The following is a 16,695-nucleotide window of genomic DNA, read 5'->3' on the forward strand; positions in this document are numbered from 1 at the left end:
AAATACAATTTACAAAATTCTAGGCTAGCGCGAAGAAAATCCAAGATTTGAAATGCTCGCACGCGTGACGAACGACAAAATAAGATGAAAATCTTTCGCGTGTAAATTCAAGTCGATGACAGATGCTCCAGCTGGCTAAGCCTACTCGCAGTCGCTGACAGATGTCGCGACTATCGCGCGTAGTGCCATCCGGCGGCGAACGCGACAGGTACGATCGCCATGCGCTACCAACATTAGGGAGAAGGGAAGAGGGGCAGATGACGAAACCGAATCGAGCCGAGTGTATTCGGCTAAATTCGGCGCGTAAGTCGAGAAAGCGCAACCGCGACTACGATTGTATGTACTTCGCTGATTCTGAAAAAAAAAAAAAATCGAACCGCTATCGTTGTACGAAATACGTCACGATTGTCAGCGACGATGATTTACAACAGTTGCTGAAAAAATGTTGCGGAACGCATCGCAATAATGGCATTATATGTCGCTTCGCCCAAAACGCGACGATTGACGCCGGTCGCTTGTTATTGATTTCCTCGCACATACCTCTCATACATACATAACTCTCTAACACCCATAAACAATAGCGGAATACCATGTACCGACACGATTGAGGAGGTATCGTCGATCGGAAAATTGCCCTTGTTGGCAATTGGCGAGATATGGTAGATCGTTCGAAAGAACCGCGAGTAATCCGTTAAACGAGAAAAGAAAGAATATGAGATAAAAGAATGGAAAACCGTTGAGGATAAAGAGAACACAGGGAAAAAAATAATAGTGCGTCAAGAATCTTGAAATTGAATTCGCGAATGAACGGGACATTTCGAATCATTACAAATGCGTCCGCGATTCTGTTCGAACGAAATATAATATTTCGATATAATTAAAGTAACATATATAACAGATTATAACAGTATATATTGCAATTTATCCAATGAAGAATAATTTATGTTTGTTCGAATTTAAATATAACTTATAAATATATTATCTTCTTTAGTATATAATAAAATTTTTATCTCATCTCTAATATAAGTGTAAGTTGTCATTTAACTTATATTTTTTCCATATGCAGAAATGGCAGATACAGATCCACAGTTCAAACGCCTTTTACTGCCAGCAGAGGAAACTCTGTTTGAGCAATTGTTGAGATTTGGCCTCTATGTTGGCGCAGTATTCCAAATTATATGCTTATTGTCTATAGTGATATATCAGGCAGGTCCATCCGACGGTGTGGCAGCTTTGAAGGTACTATCTTGTGATTATGTCAAATTGTTGAGAATGTAATTTCTTCTTTATGCCTACTGCAATAATTGTTACAATTGCAGGATGATCCAAGTGATGTAGAATGTTCTGAAAACAGTCCTCAAGTAACACCAAGAAGACCTCACCGACCGCGCAAACAGGAGAAGAAGAAGAGACGTTAAGACATTCTTTCTGTATCAGTCAAGTTTTACATTTTCTAATTTATCTATTTTTACATTTGTATACTTACATTTTATGATTATTTATACTTACATTTTATGATTATTTATACTGACATTTGAAGGCTTTTTACTTCCAAGAATACATAATTCCTTCCACGTTATATATTCTGAAATATATATATAAAGTTAGTGTTGAAAAAAATATAATATTAATTTCTTAAATATATGTTTTTCTTATATCTATGTATCCCACATGTACTTTATTCCTATTATTTTTGTGTGCATATATAATTAAAAATGTAATTATTTTATATTTATTTTTATAAAAGACAAAAATAGTTTAGATGTAATGAAGAATGAAATAAAAGGATTACTAATGAATTTTGCAAATAAAAATTGTCCTCCAAAAAAGTGAGAAATTATTAATTTTCTTCCACGCTAATGTAGATATAGATTTTTTAAACACCCTGTATATATGTTGTTACTACATAACCTCTTCATCGAGAACGCCACGTTATTTTTAATACCACCATATGATGAATTTAACTCGATGAAATTAATCGGAAATGCAAATGTAATTGGCCGATGTCTTACAATTGAAGCATTATTGTAGACGATTCGAAAATGCTGCACAACACAACGACTTTGTCGCCTCAGGACATTCTGGCCGAGGTTAGAAAATTTATCTCCGGTGCCGTATCCAGGCCTTCTCATAGCGCAAACATGCAAGATGTGACACGTACGGCGTTATTTTTGCTGAAAAATGTACCCGCGGCAAGGGACGCCGTACTCGAATATTTTTGCAATGTATTTTTCACCGCAGTGTCGAAATACGTTCGTCAGATCGAGGTATGTGAGCAACACACTTCATTCACATGTGATATGAACAATAATATGTAATAATATAAATTACAATTTTTGCAGACAAATCAAAATCTACCAATACCCGAAGAGAGCATTATAGCAGAGATTCACGCTGTTCTGAGTAGTTTCATTAATGGAAACCCAGAAGCGTGGGCGCCTATTATATCAGCATGGTCACTGGACTTACTCGGTATATATTTGATGTATAGTTGGACAGAAGTGAAATACAATTTTTAGTCACATATTTCTTTCACAGGCAAAGTATCTTCTGATTATTCAAAACGTCGCAATTTGCCTGTCGATGCTGGGATCAATGATTTTCTACAGCAATGGATGTCATGCCGTGCAACACGAACTCTGATAGATATTACGGCACAATGTTTACAATGTCTTATGCACTTTGATACAGAGTCTTGTATCAAAGCATTGTTAGATACCAGCGTGCTACATAGTCCATATTTTGATTGGGTGGTTGCTCATGTGGGAAGCTGTTTTCCGAATACTGTGATTACTAGAGTGCTATCATGTGGATTAAAAGACTTTTGTGCCATGGGCTACGAATATAATATTAAGAACCCAAAATTAAATTCTGTTGTTGGCATATTGGGACATTTGGCGGGTAGCCATTTTCAAGATATTAGAAAAGCACTGCTAGATTTGTTTGAGGCAAGTTTTGATAGATTATGTTAAATGTTGCTAAAAAAAGCATATATTAATATTTGCCTTAAAAATTTATTAATATACTTGCAATAATCTTTTTATAGTGGAGTTTAGACGAAGATGTAAATCTTGATGAAGATACTAAAAAGCAGAAATTAGCCACAGTACCATTTCTTTTGAATTTAGCTTCACTTTCACAAACTCTTTTGAAAGCGATGACCAGCAATGTGTTACAAACATGTAAGTCTTCAATAGAAATTATATTTTTTATGGTGAATTATATGATCAATTATAAATTTTTATTATAGTGAGACCCGATGTCATACCGCGTCTAGCATTATTTGCAGCAGATTGGTGTAAATACTTTGACAATCAACCGGCAGCATTAATAGATTTGACAGTGCACTTGGCGTTAGGATGTGAGCAGGGCGCATCCGAAATAATTAATATATTGCTAGACACGAGTCTAAATACGAGCAACGTCGGCTATCATAGCGTTAACGCAGCACAAAATGTGAAAAACATTTGTCGGGAGTTACTAGAATTGATTTTACAAGAAGTAGATCTTCTGTTGAGAACACACGGACCGCAATCCGGCAATATCGCTCTCCTGAGTTCTATCAAACAGGAGATATCGCTGATAGTGCCAATGTTATTGAATCCCAATCCACTGCGCGTGCAAACGGCTGTTAGACTGTTATGCTTTCTAAAAAGTCAAAGTCCAAATATAGTCGTGTCTATGGCATCTCACATGTTGGTGAACGCGCCAACGACGTTTCATCTCGCAGCCTTGATACGTCTTATCACTAACAACATCGTACTGTTTCCTGCAAACAAATGTGGAACCGAAAACATCCTTGCTGGTCACGATTATCTTACACAGATTTTGGAGCAAGCGTTAAGAGAGATATACTATAAAAATGTCATAAATGAGGAGGAGTCGAGACAGTTATTTAAAAATCTCACTATAATGTTAAAGCAAGTACCAATAATATTTCTGATAATTATGTATATTTTTTATATATAGTTTAATATAATAATTATAATTTTGTTTTTATATTTCATTTAGGTGGGAAAAATCGAGTAAAGCGCCAATATTACAATCGATGATTACCAGAGCCCTCAGATCAAATTTGTATCAAATATCTTCTTTGTTAATGAGAACCGACAACTTTGATTTGGCGAACGATATCGTTACTCTGTTGGATCTGTTAAGCACGCCTGAAAAAGATTACATTCTCAATGTGGAACTTGTATTGAAATTGACGAGGGCAGTCATCCAATATTTCTTCTTGTGCATTGCACAAACAGGTAAATAAACGTCGTTGTTTAACGTCTTTTGTTACTTTAAGTAACAATGTTCAAGATAATCCACTTTGTCCCCCTTAGATATCATAAAAAAAGAACAAGGAGTGAAGATGGTTTGTCACTTATTGAAGGATCTGACATGTTATTCTCCTTGCGCTCGCGTGCTGGCGCTCAGAGAAATATTAGAGAACAGTATCGATAATGAGCAGGCAAAACACTTTGGAGCAAAGGAAAAATTTGAGCCCCGTTTTGAAGAGCCGTTATTATTACATCAGAATCATAAACAGGTGTGTATAGAGTATACACAAAAATATGATTAAAAAAATACATTTTATAAAACGTACGAAAGATGTGTTTCGAAAAAAGTACATGTTTCGTATTTGTTTGTTGCAACATCTTATTAATATTGAATTGATTTGATATATGAACATATGTTGAATTTAAATGATTTCATTCGCAGGTAACGAGCACCATGTTAGCACAGCGACATTCATCAGTATTTCATGCCGGTGTAATAGGACATGGTCCGCGAAGACTACTGCCGGAGAATTCGATCGATAAGGAAACTTTAACTTTAAATAAAATGTTATTAATGGACGTCATAAAAGTAAAGATAAATTCGACAAAGCAATTTATCCATATGATAAAATGACAAGTATCGCATCAAACAGCCTAACGTTTAGTTTGAATATTTTTTTAGGCTTGTTGTAGCAACCAGGAGTCAGATCGATATCCTGTCAACTTGGATGCTCTGACAATGGTCAGCTTGTTGTTGGTCGAATTAGTGTCCCCTGATGTAATGTACAATGGCCTTCCATGGCCTGATGAGGAGTTTACAAAGGTAATTCTCATTATTCAGCTGAACCATCTATTAAGCCGTTTGTTACGATACAATAAAATAACGATTTTGATTGTTGACAGGTTACGATAGAGAGGGATTTGCAAATTCGTCGCAAGTTTAAGGACGTACCTCTACTATGGACATTATTAGAATTGACTGCCTGGTACAGACCAGCGTTAGCATATTGTTCCGTTTTACTGCGAGGTATTACTGCAACCGTGATGGCTAATTGGAATACGGAGGAAGGTGTCTCGCTCGTCAATATAATGGCGCTTGGTCAATTATTACCACCGCCATTGGCGAGTATTAGAGATATTCTGCCTGTGTTACAGCCGCACCAGGTACAAATTCTCGATCCTGCAATCGAGGGGTATTTCAGTAAGACATACTTAATAAACGGCTCTAATTTACATTGCAGATAAATACGATAATGAGGGAATGTCTATGGGCGTACATGCGCGAGAATGTACCGTCTCCTGCATTATTTACGCGGAGCGAAGGTGCTAATATAGCTTGGAGGGATATCGACACATCATTGCCCAATGCACGCTTTACAGATACTCTCCGTTTAGTATTGCTGGCGAATATTCACACTTTAGGATCTCTATACTCGACGTTATTTTATAATGAAAATAAATAAAATGCAAAGAGAGAAAGAGAAATAGAATACATCTCAAATAGAGATTTAAATTGATTTTAATAAATGTGTAATTACACACTTAAGACACTTGTAAATAGCATTCTCTTGACAGAAATAACATTAAATTATAATTTGAAACCATATAATCATACAAGCGCATATATATAAAAGAAAAAATTGTATAAATAATTTATATATATATATATATATATACATACATATATATATATATATATATATATATATATATATATATATATATATGATGAATATAAAATTTGATATAATACTAAATCGAGATAACGCATGTGTGCACCAAGATGAAAATATTATCAAAATGCATCTATTTTATGAGAAGAAACTCACAAGATTTGTATTATTTTATATAACATGTTTTTCAAGATTATAAATATATAAGTGTGTGTATATATACAAATATTAAGTTTAAATATTTTCGCAAAAATTTAATGTATTGACAATAAGTACATTTAATGTTTTTTTTTCTTCTTCCTGTTATATATATTGATATTCTATAACAGTAGTTATAATTCATGTATATCACTTATAACAATTCTACGTATAAAGTAGAAAACTACACAATGACGCATTGTATAAAATAGGAAATAATTTTTACTAGAATTTCTTGTATACACATTCTGTTTTATATATATAACATATTACACAACACATGAATCTTTTTTTCTTAATGGTGTAATCGATCACGCGCGTTGTATTATTCTCGATTAATGACAATGGATAGAAATTCATTTTACGAATTTTAGGACAATAAATGAATGACGAAACGAGATATCACGCATAACATAATCAATAAAACGCGATAAAATGTTTGAGGAGAGATAAAACGAGGAAGACGAAAAAAAGATGTTTTTAATATTTATAAAAGCATATTCTCTTCTTTTCTCCTAAATATACATATATATATATATATATATATATATATATATATATATATATATATATATACGAAAAACAAATATTAACTTACTTCATATTATTATCAATACAGGAATGAATGGTACCCAAGATGAACGAACGCTGTTCGAATTGCTGTACGAATACCCTAGGTGGGTGTCTCGTCCTGAAATGACTATATTCGTAATCATATATTGGTTCAATTAATATAAACGTCACGATTTTACTCGTATGTATATGCGATTGACTCTTCATGCGGCTCTTCTTCATGACGCAGAGCCCCAAAAACGCTAGTAAAAAATGTTGGAAATATTCAATTATTTTCTTACTATGTACATACTGCTTATTGTATGAAAGATATCGATTGCATCAAATCTTGCGAGATATCTTCCGCGTTTATATTTTGCGAGCATTTTAATTGTTGCATATCTGAGTTCTTAATCTCTACATTCTGTCAATGTATGTTCTTGCCTTTATCAGGCTAATGATTTTTGATGATTTTTTTGTGAACAGTTTGTATAGCATTATTAATGTTTAACGTGTCTCAATAATTACGTTAATATATCCTACAAAAAAGTGTATTTTTTTTTTTTTTTGGAAAGTCACTGACACAATCTTTTGAGCATAGAATCAACAATATACAATCGTAAGTTAAATATGTGCGATTTTATGTATAACGCGGGTGAAATGGGGGAGGGGAACCTTCGATTGGCGTTAGTATATGTCTACATCCGTGAGTTTGTCATACATACACACACACACACACTTTAACACACACACACTTTCACACACAACACATACACATACACAAACTCTGCCAATTCGATCAAAAGTCTCTTATCTTACAATAAATTATGTAGTTCTTCAGAATAAAAAAAAGTTTACTTTTCAAATCTATAGTTGAACTAAGTTTAGAAAAGTAATGTGCTCATGCCACCCATTTCACTTTGCTCCTTAACAAAAATTTCGAAGTATTGATATATGATGGTGACAGCGAGTAAGATACCGGTACCGGAACCAATAGCGCCCAGAAAATCCGCCAGCACAGAGAGAGCTCCGATGCACAGTCCACCAAATGCTGCGGCAGTTGGAATATACCGATTCAGTTCGCGAATCATGGAATTGTCTCTATGACCTCGCATTACCATCTGCTGTTCTCTCAATTGTTTGGCAACCTGTAAGTAGTAAGTTATTGGTTTTTACAATATGTGGAAAAGATTTACGTTGTCCTTTAATAAAAGATTTGTACTAACATCCTTCGCCGAGCTTCCAGAAACTTCGATCCATGTCTTGGAGAAGAAGGCGCATGAGCCAAGCATGAAGAGAATATAGAGCACGGCATGGACGGGATCTTGAACGATATGGCCGACCGATTCTGGTGGTGATAAGTAATAACATAATCCACCGACTGGATACGATCTGGCGGGACCACCGCCACCAACATCCGACCAAACGCCCAACAGATTTACTATGAGATTTCCTTGGAATTTAACGGCCAACATTTGAGAAATGACATATAAGTTGGACACCAAGGCTGATTGCAAGATGATCGGGATATTACTGGTGTAAAATAGTTTGATCGGATAGCTGCTGTATTGACCGCGATATCTGGCAGATTTGATCGGAAGATCTACACGGAAGCCCTAAAAATAAAATATAATATTGAATATAATCATCACAATAAAACATCTGCAGATAAACATCAGAAATTGGGGCACATGTCCTGTATAATTTAATAATAAAAGTAATCGATCTGACAAGCAAAAAATTATAGGTTTAATTTCGAGTTTAGCTATTTATGCACAATATAATATTTATTAGATTATATCAATGTTCTTCAACTTACTTGGAAGTAGATAACGATAGCAAACACTAAAATAGTAGCGAGAAGGTTCATCAGATTTGGAAGATTCTGTCTGTAAAATGCTTCTCGGAGGGCACGGACTTTGTCTTGTCTAGTAGCCAGTAAGTGGAACAAAGCAATTACAGCGCCTTCAAATTCCGTACCACGACCTATTAAATATAAAAAAAAATATATATATAACTTTAATCAGTTATTAATATAACATAATTAATAGTATATTAAAATTTAAATATTTCAAGAGCAATATTTTTCTTTAATAATGATTAAAAACATACCAGTGTTAACTGTGGCTGGTGAGAATGCTTTCCAAACAATAGTCTCACAAATGTTAGTAGCAATAAAGAGAGATATTCCACTTCCCAATCCATATCCTTTTTGAAGAAGCTCATCCAATAATAATACTATAAGTCCAGCGACAAACAATTGGATAATAATCAAAAGACAAACTCCAGCTCCAATTTCAGTTGGATCTCCATACATTCCAGTCATTACATAAACAATAGCTTGCCCAACAGTAATAACCATGCCAAACACTGTAAAAAAAAAACAAGTAATATTTACGACTTTAACAGTTAAATTTAATAATAATAAAATAATTTAGTAAGCTTAACTTAATATACTTACATTTTTGTGCACCATTGAATAACGCCCTATCTTTTGGTGTATCACCGACCTCAATGATCTTTGCACCGTGCAGCAGTTGCATAATAAGACCGGAAGTAACGATTGGCGAGATACCCAATTCCATCAACGTTCCTCTGTTTGACGCAAGTATCACACGGATCCAATAAAATGGATCTGCACTGTCTGAAGACATGATACCAAATAATGGAATCTGAAAATAACAAGATTATATGTATCAGCATTTATTTATAAAACTTAAATTAACTTTCAACAATTATATGATTTGTCAACGTACCTGGCAACATACTAGAAAAATAAACAATGTAATTGCCGTCCATAGTACTTTTTCCCTAAACTGAATCTGTAGAAAAACAATAATTGTAATGAGATTATATTAAAGGTTTTCTTCCTTAAATCAGGAATAACTTTACATATTGTGTATTATAATGTCTTAGACATGCGTCATAAACAGATGGTAGAGGATATTTGGCCTGGTCTTAGGCGTCATACATATTCCTTGATTACCAGGTAATCAAGGAATTTAAGAAAAACGGTACACAAAACTGTAAATACGAGAGAGAGACAGAAATAGATCGTGCAGTCTTACCTTTCGTTGTGGCTTCGCTATTTCCGGCAATATACTGCAGAACGGTTTTATCACCTCGAGAAACTTGACTGAAAGCAAAAAGATGAAAGACAACCGCAGATGGAAATGTACGTACGTCGAGCAATTTGCGTCGCCAACAATATGTTATACGATGTGAGAGAGGTTACGCGCATACAAGCGAGAGGTTCCGGCAAACGCAAACTATGTGAAGAGAGGATATTTTTGATTGATAAACGACGAATATACTCACATCCCATTTTGTCTTGACGTTGAAGCGACTAGCACTACGAATCAAATGATCGTCCCTCACAGGATCACGAAGATCACACCGCCGAGAATACGCTCTTTCTCTCTCTCCTTCTCTGTCATAAAACGAACGAAAAAGCGGCCGCGTATACGCTCGACTGGCAAAGCGTAGCAGAGTCGTGGCTCACCCCGCCGACACGTATCAATATGCCAGTGTCACGTGACCTGATGATGTTGGCCGGCACGTTTCCACTCATTCGTCCTACGCGTCTGTCATTGTCGATGTCAGATGGCGCAGTCTGCCACGCACGTCAGCTGTGCACGATTCGGTAGTGATCATTGACGTCAGAAGAATGACAGATGAGCTTTCTTTCTCACGCATGCGCGACATAGCGGTGGTAAATACAGCGATAAGATATGTAATAAACGCTAGTGTTTTAAATTGTAGTAAATTATATAAATTACATATTTCAAATTGCCTTTATATAATTGTATTTGCATACAAAATTTTCTAAATGGTTTTTAGAGAATCGATCAAAAACGGAGTCATATAGAATCTTGAGCACTGATATTTTATTAATATTACATTTGATTCACGTGTACGTAAAAGAGAGCCCGCTATTGACATCGCTTTCTCGCAGCATCATATGACAGGTTGCATAGCGCTAGGCGTTAAAAAATTCTATAAGCTATATGTTTTAATGTTAAATTTAGCTATAGATATAAAGACTGTGCTTATGATTAAGAGGCTCATCTTTATATAGATTCGTATTTATATTCATATTTTTTTTAATTGAAGATTATCTTAAAATGCTATACATAATTTCATTCATTAAATGAAAAAGATCTTAAATATAAAAACGAACTATATAAATACGGACCTTTGAAGAGAGAAATACATAAATCTTATATTTTAAAATTCTGATTTCGCGTATAAAAAAATTTATCCTATATATTTATATATTTTTTCAACTCTTTTAGTTTGTAAACATTTGCCTAGTCATTTGCTTAAATTCCACTATTTCACTTATAAATAAAAGTGTTAGTTAGAATATATAAATTACGATTGTTATTGTCATGAATTAAAATATTTTCATACCAAATTTGGAGCGTTTCTAGAATGTATTATTCCTAGAAATGTCGCAATATTATGAATAAAATATTATGACTAAAATAAACTAAAGAGAAGTGTTTTAAATGTTTTGAAGTTTTTCAGAAATTAACGCATGCACGATATTGCAATTCTGCAAAATATAAAATATGTTGAGAGCGAGATAAGTAGTAGATAAAAATATAATTTACATATTGAAATTATTAGATAAAAATAAATTAAATATTATCGAAACTATTACATAGTAAAAATTACGTAATTTTGTTTTCTTTCTAGAATGTTTGCATGATTGAATATCGGTCAAGGGTTCATATTTTATGCAAAAAACCTATATGTCACTAATGATTTACTGCAATAGATTAATTTATCACTTTTATTATCTTTTACTTCTTTTTATCACGCATGTATGATTTGATGTTTGTACATTTTTGTATAGCGTACAATTGTATATTTATGAATACACATTAATAATTGTTTCAGTATTAATATATATTGTTGCCGGATATTTTCTATAATACTTTGGAAATTGTGTAAAATTTTAAATTTCATATATAAAATATATTCTTGATTTACTTATTTTTTCCACATTTTAGAGAAATCTTTTTTTTCGATATCAAATATGTATTTTATAAGATTGCAAAATATATTAGGACAAAAAATCTTTTTGGAGACAGTATTTAATATTATTTTGCATAAATCTGTAAACATACAATGCGTTTCATATTTCATCATATAATTCGATAATGCTTACAAATGCGTTTAAACACATTTTATCCTGTTATCATCTGCTACACAAAAAAATTCGTAAATCCGAATAAAGACACGTACGATTGTAAATTATATATTGTTTATATGCACAGAGTAAATAAACATCCTTTCCAAAAGTATTTCTTCCTGCAATTAATGACAGAAGATTGAGTGATATACATTTTTATGTTACAATAAATCATCATAGCCGATAACCTTTTCTTATCAAAGATTATTATCGTAAGTAATATCGATCGCGTTAAAAACTATTCTACATTTTCATGCATTAAATTACGCGACTCACGCAATTTAATTTTGCAAATTATTGTCAGAAAGGCGGAATAAAATAATTTATATCAATAAATTTACGTCAAACGATACTATCTAACACCGAAATGTATTATCATTAAAAAGTGAAACTCCCCTCGCAGATTTCGATCAAATCGGTAAAGGTGGGAACGTCCATATATATAAGCCAGTGCGTTTTACTCACTCTTTCAAAGTTTATCTTGAAAGACGAAGCATTACACCTTCGAATTAGAATAGTACGACAAGATACATAGAGTGTCATGAGAAGTATAATCTGTAAATACGTGTCCTTGACATGCGTTCTCGTCGGTCTCGTTCATAGCGAGTAAGTGAAAGGACATGGTTTCCATAAATCGATGCATCGCGTACGCATTTTTAATAAAAACAGTCGGCACAAGCAACATAACGCACCGCGTATATAAAGTAATATTTCGTTTACTATCAAAATAATGAAAAACAAAAACAAATTTGTACAAGTAAATATTTAATTTTTTTGATTAAACATTAGAAATAATACACAATAGCGTCGTGATGTACGTTCGTGTTTGTAGTGAGTATAGTAATAAAAGAAGTCCTAGAAATCCAGAAATTATCAGATAAAAATGAGTTGCAAGAAAATCTGAATTTGAAAGAAAATCACTTTATCAAAGTACTGTTTATAGATTGTGTTTACTAGACTACTAGTTAAATATAGATAAAAATATTTTCAGAAGATTACAATAGATAAGATAAATTAGATAATTAAATTTTAATTGTTATCTGTCTTTTTTAACTGATAGTTAGCGAGAAAATGAAAGAGAGAAAGATCGATAATCGGTTAAACTTTGATTATAAAAATCGATTAAATTAAATCACTTAATTTATAACTTTTATTAACAACAATGTGTGTGCATGTGTGAGATAAACATTATCAAAAAATATTTACATTCCTATCATATCTCACAAATAGATTTTGCAAAAATCTATATTGCAACATAACTAAGCAAACCGCGACATAATCAAGCAAATTACTACTTGATATCAAAAAAATCTCGTTGAAAGCTCGCGTAATTTTTCTCGAATGACTTGCAAATTTTTTAATTTTTAGTTGTGTGTTTAATTGATAAAGACAAAAAATAGAGAACAGATGATAGAGATAATCTCTTTTTGCACGCCTTTTCTTCAGCTTTCTATTTCTTTTACCTGCATAAAAGCACCGCTATTTATACCCAATATTCAATCAAAAATGTTAATAACTCATTGTTATTTGCTGGGCACAATATTTGACGTCCACATTCCATATAACATCTATATATCTGTATCCTGTAATTTATAAATTTAATATTTTTAATGTCACTGCTACATATTATTGCAAGAAATATCTTAAAATATTTTGTGTATCTGATGTAAAAAAGAGTGTTATATTAGTGTATTTTTTTTGAATATTATAATATCAAAATAATATACATTGTTTCATCTAAGAAAAAAGAATTAAATTATATTAATATAATTATATTAATATATTATATTAATATAAAAAGATGGTATTATTATTGTATTATGTATATTCAATTTTTAAGCGATTTCTTTATTTATTTTGACAAGATTTTCAACTTTGGAAAATATTCCGCATTACGAATTTCTCACAATTTATCTAATATTTATTTCGAAATGTTATGATTTATATACGATGTATATTGCTGCTATTTATAAATGAATTTTTACAAAGTTTTGAAATGTAATGTAACGCAATCATCGATAATTCTTCGATTTGAAATAATACATATCAGTTTATCATACATACAGCTTTATCAGTGTTTATTAAATAACTGTGTCCGTGGTCCCTGGCATGCAGTACCGTGATCGTCGGGATAATCAACACTTTATTCAAGCAATCGGAGCAATTGTTCCCGTCCTGGTGCTCGCGAGTTAAAATAATTCATCAGCTGTTTGTTCTGAATACTCGTTCATTCGCATCCAATCGCGGCTCATCGCTTTTTCGCCGACAATTTGATTTTCGATTCCTTTCGCAACTGATTTCTCTCAAACATAATGACAACGTAAATAATTTTTTACATAATTCATGCGCTTTCTACACCTTTTTTCCGCAATAAGTAAGAAGCGAGAAAATAAAAGTGTAAAGTGTTTGCGGCACAAAATATTCGTATAGGCACAGATTTATTCTTTTCACAATTGCGCTTTTTCGCAATTTCCCCTCCTTTTTTTTTCTCTTTTTTTAAAAAAATGTAATATCTCTTATATATATAATGTAGAAGATGCAAATGCAATTTAAAAAAAAACAAGTCTTGTCTTTATTTTCTTATATATTTTGCTTGTGTTATAAAAATTTAATGTGCATCATGTCAATCAAAATCACTCTACAATTTTCCATTTATATCAATATATACAACAAAAACATTTTCAGTAACTCGAATGATTTGATACAACAAAATTAAATTGTTAATTAAAGTTAAAAAAGAAAAAATGATGAGATGATAAATGAAAATCAGATATATAATATTATACAAAGTAAATGCATCTTCTTAAGCTGCAGTTGCAAATAATTGATTTTTAAGTTTTACTTGATGTACAATGCGATGTATTATTATTTATTTATAGGGAAGCTCTTGTGACAGTAGAGAAAGTGACCGAACCTTATGGCCTTTCTGAAGGTCCTCATTGGGAGCATCGGACTCAAAAATTGTACTTTGTTGATATATATAACCAATACATACGTAGACTGGACACTGCGACAGGTGTTGTAACCAGTGCTTACGTAGGCAAGTTTTAATTTTTTTTTATAAGTATCATTATTACCTAACTCACTGTATTTATATAACACATCAAATAATATTTCTTGAATATTTCTTTAGAACATGGACCTGTTGGTGTTGTTGTACCTGTAGATGATACGTCTGATGAACTCGCAGTAGGTTCTGGAAAAGATCTTATTCTTGTCACCTGGGAAGGAGATGTAGATACAAAGAAGGTGCCATTCAAAGTACTGACTTCTATTGAATCTTCTTCTAGTGATACAAGAGTCAATGATGGAAAAGTAGATTCATCTGGAAGATTCTGGATTGGTAAATTAAAAATATATATTTTATAAATGTATATTTTTTATGCAATAATTATTCACTATGTATTAATTACATTACCAATAGGTACTATGGGAAATGAAAAAGTTAATGGAGATGTACCTCCTAAGCGGGGATCATTATATCGCATTGATGATACATTAGAACCTAAAAAGGAAATAAGTCCTGTTACGATAAGTAATGGATTGGTATGGAATATTGAAGACAACACTTTCTATTATATTGATTCACCTACACGTCAGATTGCAGCATATGATTATGATCCAAATAATGGGACAATCTGTAAGCCTTGATAACATTTTCCAATTAAAATTACATTATAGAAAAATGCACAAGTATAAATTATATATAACCGAAAATTGAATTATGAAAAATATTAAAGTATATATATATATATCCAAGAGAAATTTTTTTTCAAGAATTATGTGTGTATAGTTTCTATATTTTTAGCTAATAAGAGGATTGTATTTGACCTGAATAAGATTAATATGGAAGGAGTTCCTGATGGAATGACCATAGATACAGATGGCAATCTTTGGATAGCAGTATATGGGGGACATCATGTAATATTATTTATTATTTCAAAACTTTGTTTTGATTATTTAAATAAATATATAAATAAATTTGACAACTAATCAACTACATACATGCAATATATGAAATCTTATATTAAAAATTATATTAAAATATAGTAACTGTAAATATTTTATCTAGGTCATCCATGTGAATCCAAAAACACAAAAATTGTTGAAAAAAGTTAAGATTCCAGCTGAAAATGTAACTAGTGTCACCTTTGGTGGTCCGCTTCTCGATATTCTCTATGTGACTACCGCGGGCCATAATTTAAGTGCCGAACAGCGAAAGAAGACTCCCTATGCTGGCTCCGTGTTTGCAGTAAAGGGTTTGGGAGTTTATGGAAATATTGCAAATTCGTTTATGCTGAATGGACGAAAACAATCAGATGAGGAAAAGACAGATGTATGAAAACATGTTTTACTTCTCATGAAAACTTATACACTTACATATATTTTTAAATACTGTATGTTAAATAAAAACGTTCAAGTACTGCTTCTGTAAAAAATACTTTTTCATATCTTCTTATTTTAAAGAAAATTGTATAAGAAGTATCTTTTAGAATATATAATTATTAATTATTAAAAGCTATTATCTTATTGTGATGATCCTAAAAAATATAAAATGTGATTTATTATTTAAAGTTAGTAAACACTGTGAAACAAAGAGAAATCAATAATTCTTAATTTTGGATGTTCCTTTAATACAAGAGAGGAATTACAAATTTTAGAAAACATTTAGGCTTACTAAAGCTAATTACATTCGGTTTTGTATGAATATGTAGAAGAAAGTTCTATTGTTATCAAATGTATGTGGTAGAAAAATAATGTCTCTTTATCCAAAAATGTGCTTTAGTAGAATTATTGAGAAAAT

At 32.2% G+C, this 16,695-nt stretch overlaps 4 protein-coding genes and 1 long non-coding RNA gene across 11 annotated transcripts; 3 read left to right on the top strand and 2 right to left on the bottom strand.

The window, feature by feature from the left end:
* Window positions 1-289: 289 nt before the first annotated feature.
* LOC126852904 (protein anon-73B1) lies at window positions 290-1,642 on the top strand. 4 transcript variants are annotated; one of them, XM_050598191.1, is made up of 3 exons: window positions 290-659; window positions 1,067-1,239; window positions 1,320-1,642. In XM_050598191.1, exons 2-3 carry the CDS (start codon window positions 1,069-1,071, stop codon window positions 1,416-1,418), a joined length of 270 nt encoding a protein of 89 aa, XP_050454148.1. In that variant the 5' UTR covers window positions 290-659; window positions 1,067-1,068; the 3' UTR covers window positions 1,419-1,642. The 4 variants fall into 4 exon arrangements, with proteins under 4 accessions (XP_050454148.1, XP_050454147.1, XP_050454146.1 ...); XM_050598190.1 differs by having other exon boundaries at window positions 291-612; XM_050598189.1 differs by having other exon boundaries at window positions 619-771.
* LOC126852905 (uncharacterized) lies at window positions 1,201-2,152 on the bottom strand. Its single transcript, XR_007687888.1, has 3 exons — window positions 2,013-2,152; window positions 1,510-1,585; window positions 1,201-1,344 (listed from the first exon to the last, which is right to left on the bottom strand). It is a non-coding gene; the product is annotated as an uncharacterized LOC126852905 (long non-coding RNA).
* LOC126852899 (integrator complex subunit 5) lies at window positions 1,890-6,677 on the top strand. Its single transcript, XM_050598181.1, has 11 exons — window positions 1,890-2,267; window positions 2,343-2,472; window positions 2,539-2,948; window positions 3,047-3,182; window positions 3,251-3,920; window positions 4,012-4,253; window positions 4,332-4,537; window positions 4,711-4,857; window positions 4,951-5,091; window positions 5,172-5,432; window positions 5,510-6,677. The coding sequence occupies exons 1-11, from the start codon at window positions 2,043-2,045 to the stop codon at window positions 5,729-5,731; spliced, it is 2,790 nt and encodes a 929-aa protein (XP_050454138.1). The 5' UTR covers window positions 1,890-2,042; the 3' UTR covers window positions 5,732-6,677.
* LOC126852900 (protein transport protein Sec61 subunit alpha) lies at window positions 3,937-10,208 on the bottom strand. 2 transcript variants are annotated; one of them, XR_007687886.1, is made up of 10 exons: window positions 10,010-10,208; window positions 9,760-9,827; window positions 9,448-9,513; window positions 9,153-9,363; window positions 8,804-9,061; window positions 8,511-8,677; window positions 7,918-8,307; window positions 6,738-7,839; window positions 5,221-5,448; window positions 3,937-4,163 (listed from the first exon to the last, which is right to left on the bottom strand). XR_007687886.1 is itself a non-coding variant. In XM_050598182.1 (8 exons), exons 1-8 carry the CDS (start codon window positions 10,014-10,016, stop codon window positions 7,576-7,578), a joined length of 1,431 nt encoding a protein of 476 aa, XP_050454139.1. In that variant the 5' UTR covers window positions 10,017-10,208; the 3' UTR covers window positions 6,604-7,575. The 2 variants fall into 2 exon arrangements, 1 of the variants encoding a protein (XP_050454139.1); XM_050598182.1 differs by lacking the exons at window positions 3,937-4,163; window positions 5,221-5,448 and having other exon boundaries at window positions 6,604-7,839.
* Window positions 10,209-12,297: 2,089 nt separating this feature from the next.
* On the top strand, window positions 12,298-16,332 carry LOC126852901 (regucalcin-like). 3 transcript variants are annotated; one of them, XM_050598184.1, is made up of 6 exons: window positions 12,298-12,497; window positions 14,771-14,931; window positions 15,025-15,234; window positions 15,316-15,531; window positions 15,700-15,812; window positions 15,964-16,332. In XM_050598184.1, exons 1-6 carry the CDS (start codon window positions 12,433-12,435, stop codon window positions 16,231-16,233), a joined length of 1,035 nt encoding a protein of 344 aa, XP_050454141.1. In that variant the 5' UTR covers window positions 12,298-12,432; the 3' UTR covers window positions 16,234-16,332. The 3 variants fall into 3 exon arrangements, with proteins under 3 accessions (XP_050454141.1, XP_050454142.1, XP_050454143.1); XM_050598185.1 differs by lacking the exon at window positions 12,298-12,497 and adding an exon at window positions 14,000-14,211; XM_050598186.1 differs by lacking the exon at window positions 12,298-12,497 and adding an exon at window positions 14,379-14,397.
* Window positions 16,333-16,695: the final 363 nt, after the last annotated feature.

Source organism: Cataglyphis hispanica, chromosome 11, assembly GCF_021464435.1.
Source record: "Cataglyphis hispanica isolate Lineage 1 chromosome 11, ULB_Chis1_1.0, whole genome shotgun sequence".
In the NCBI taxonomy this organism is placed as follows: domain Eukaryota; kingdom Metazoa; phylum Arthropoda; class Insecta; order Hymenoptera; family Formicidae; genus Cataglyphis; species Cataglyphis hispanica.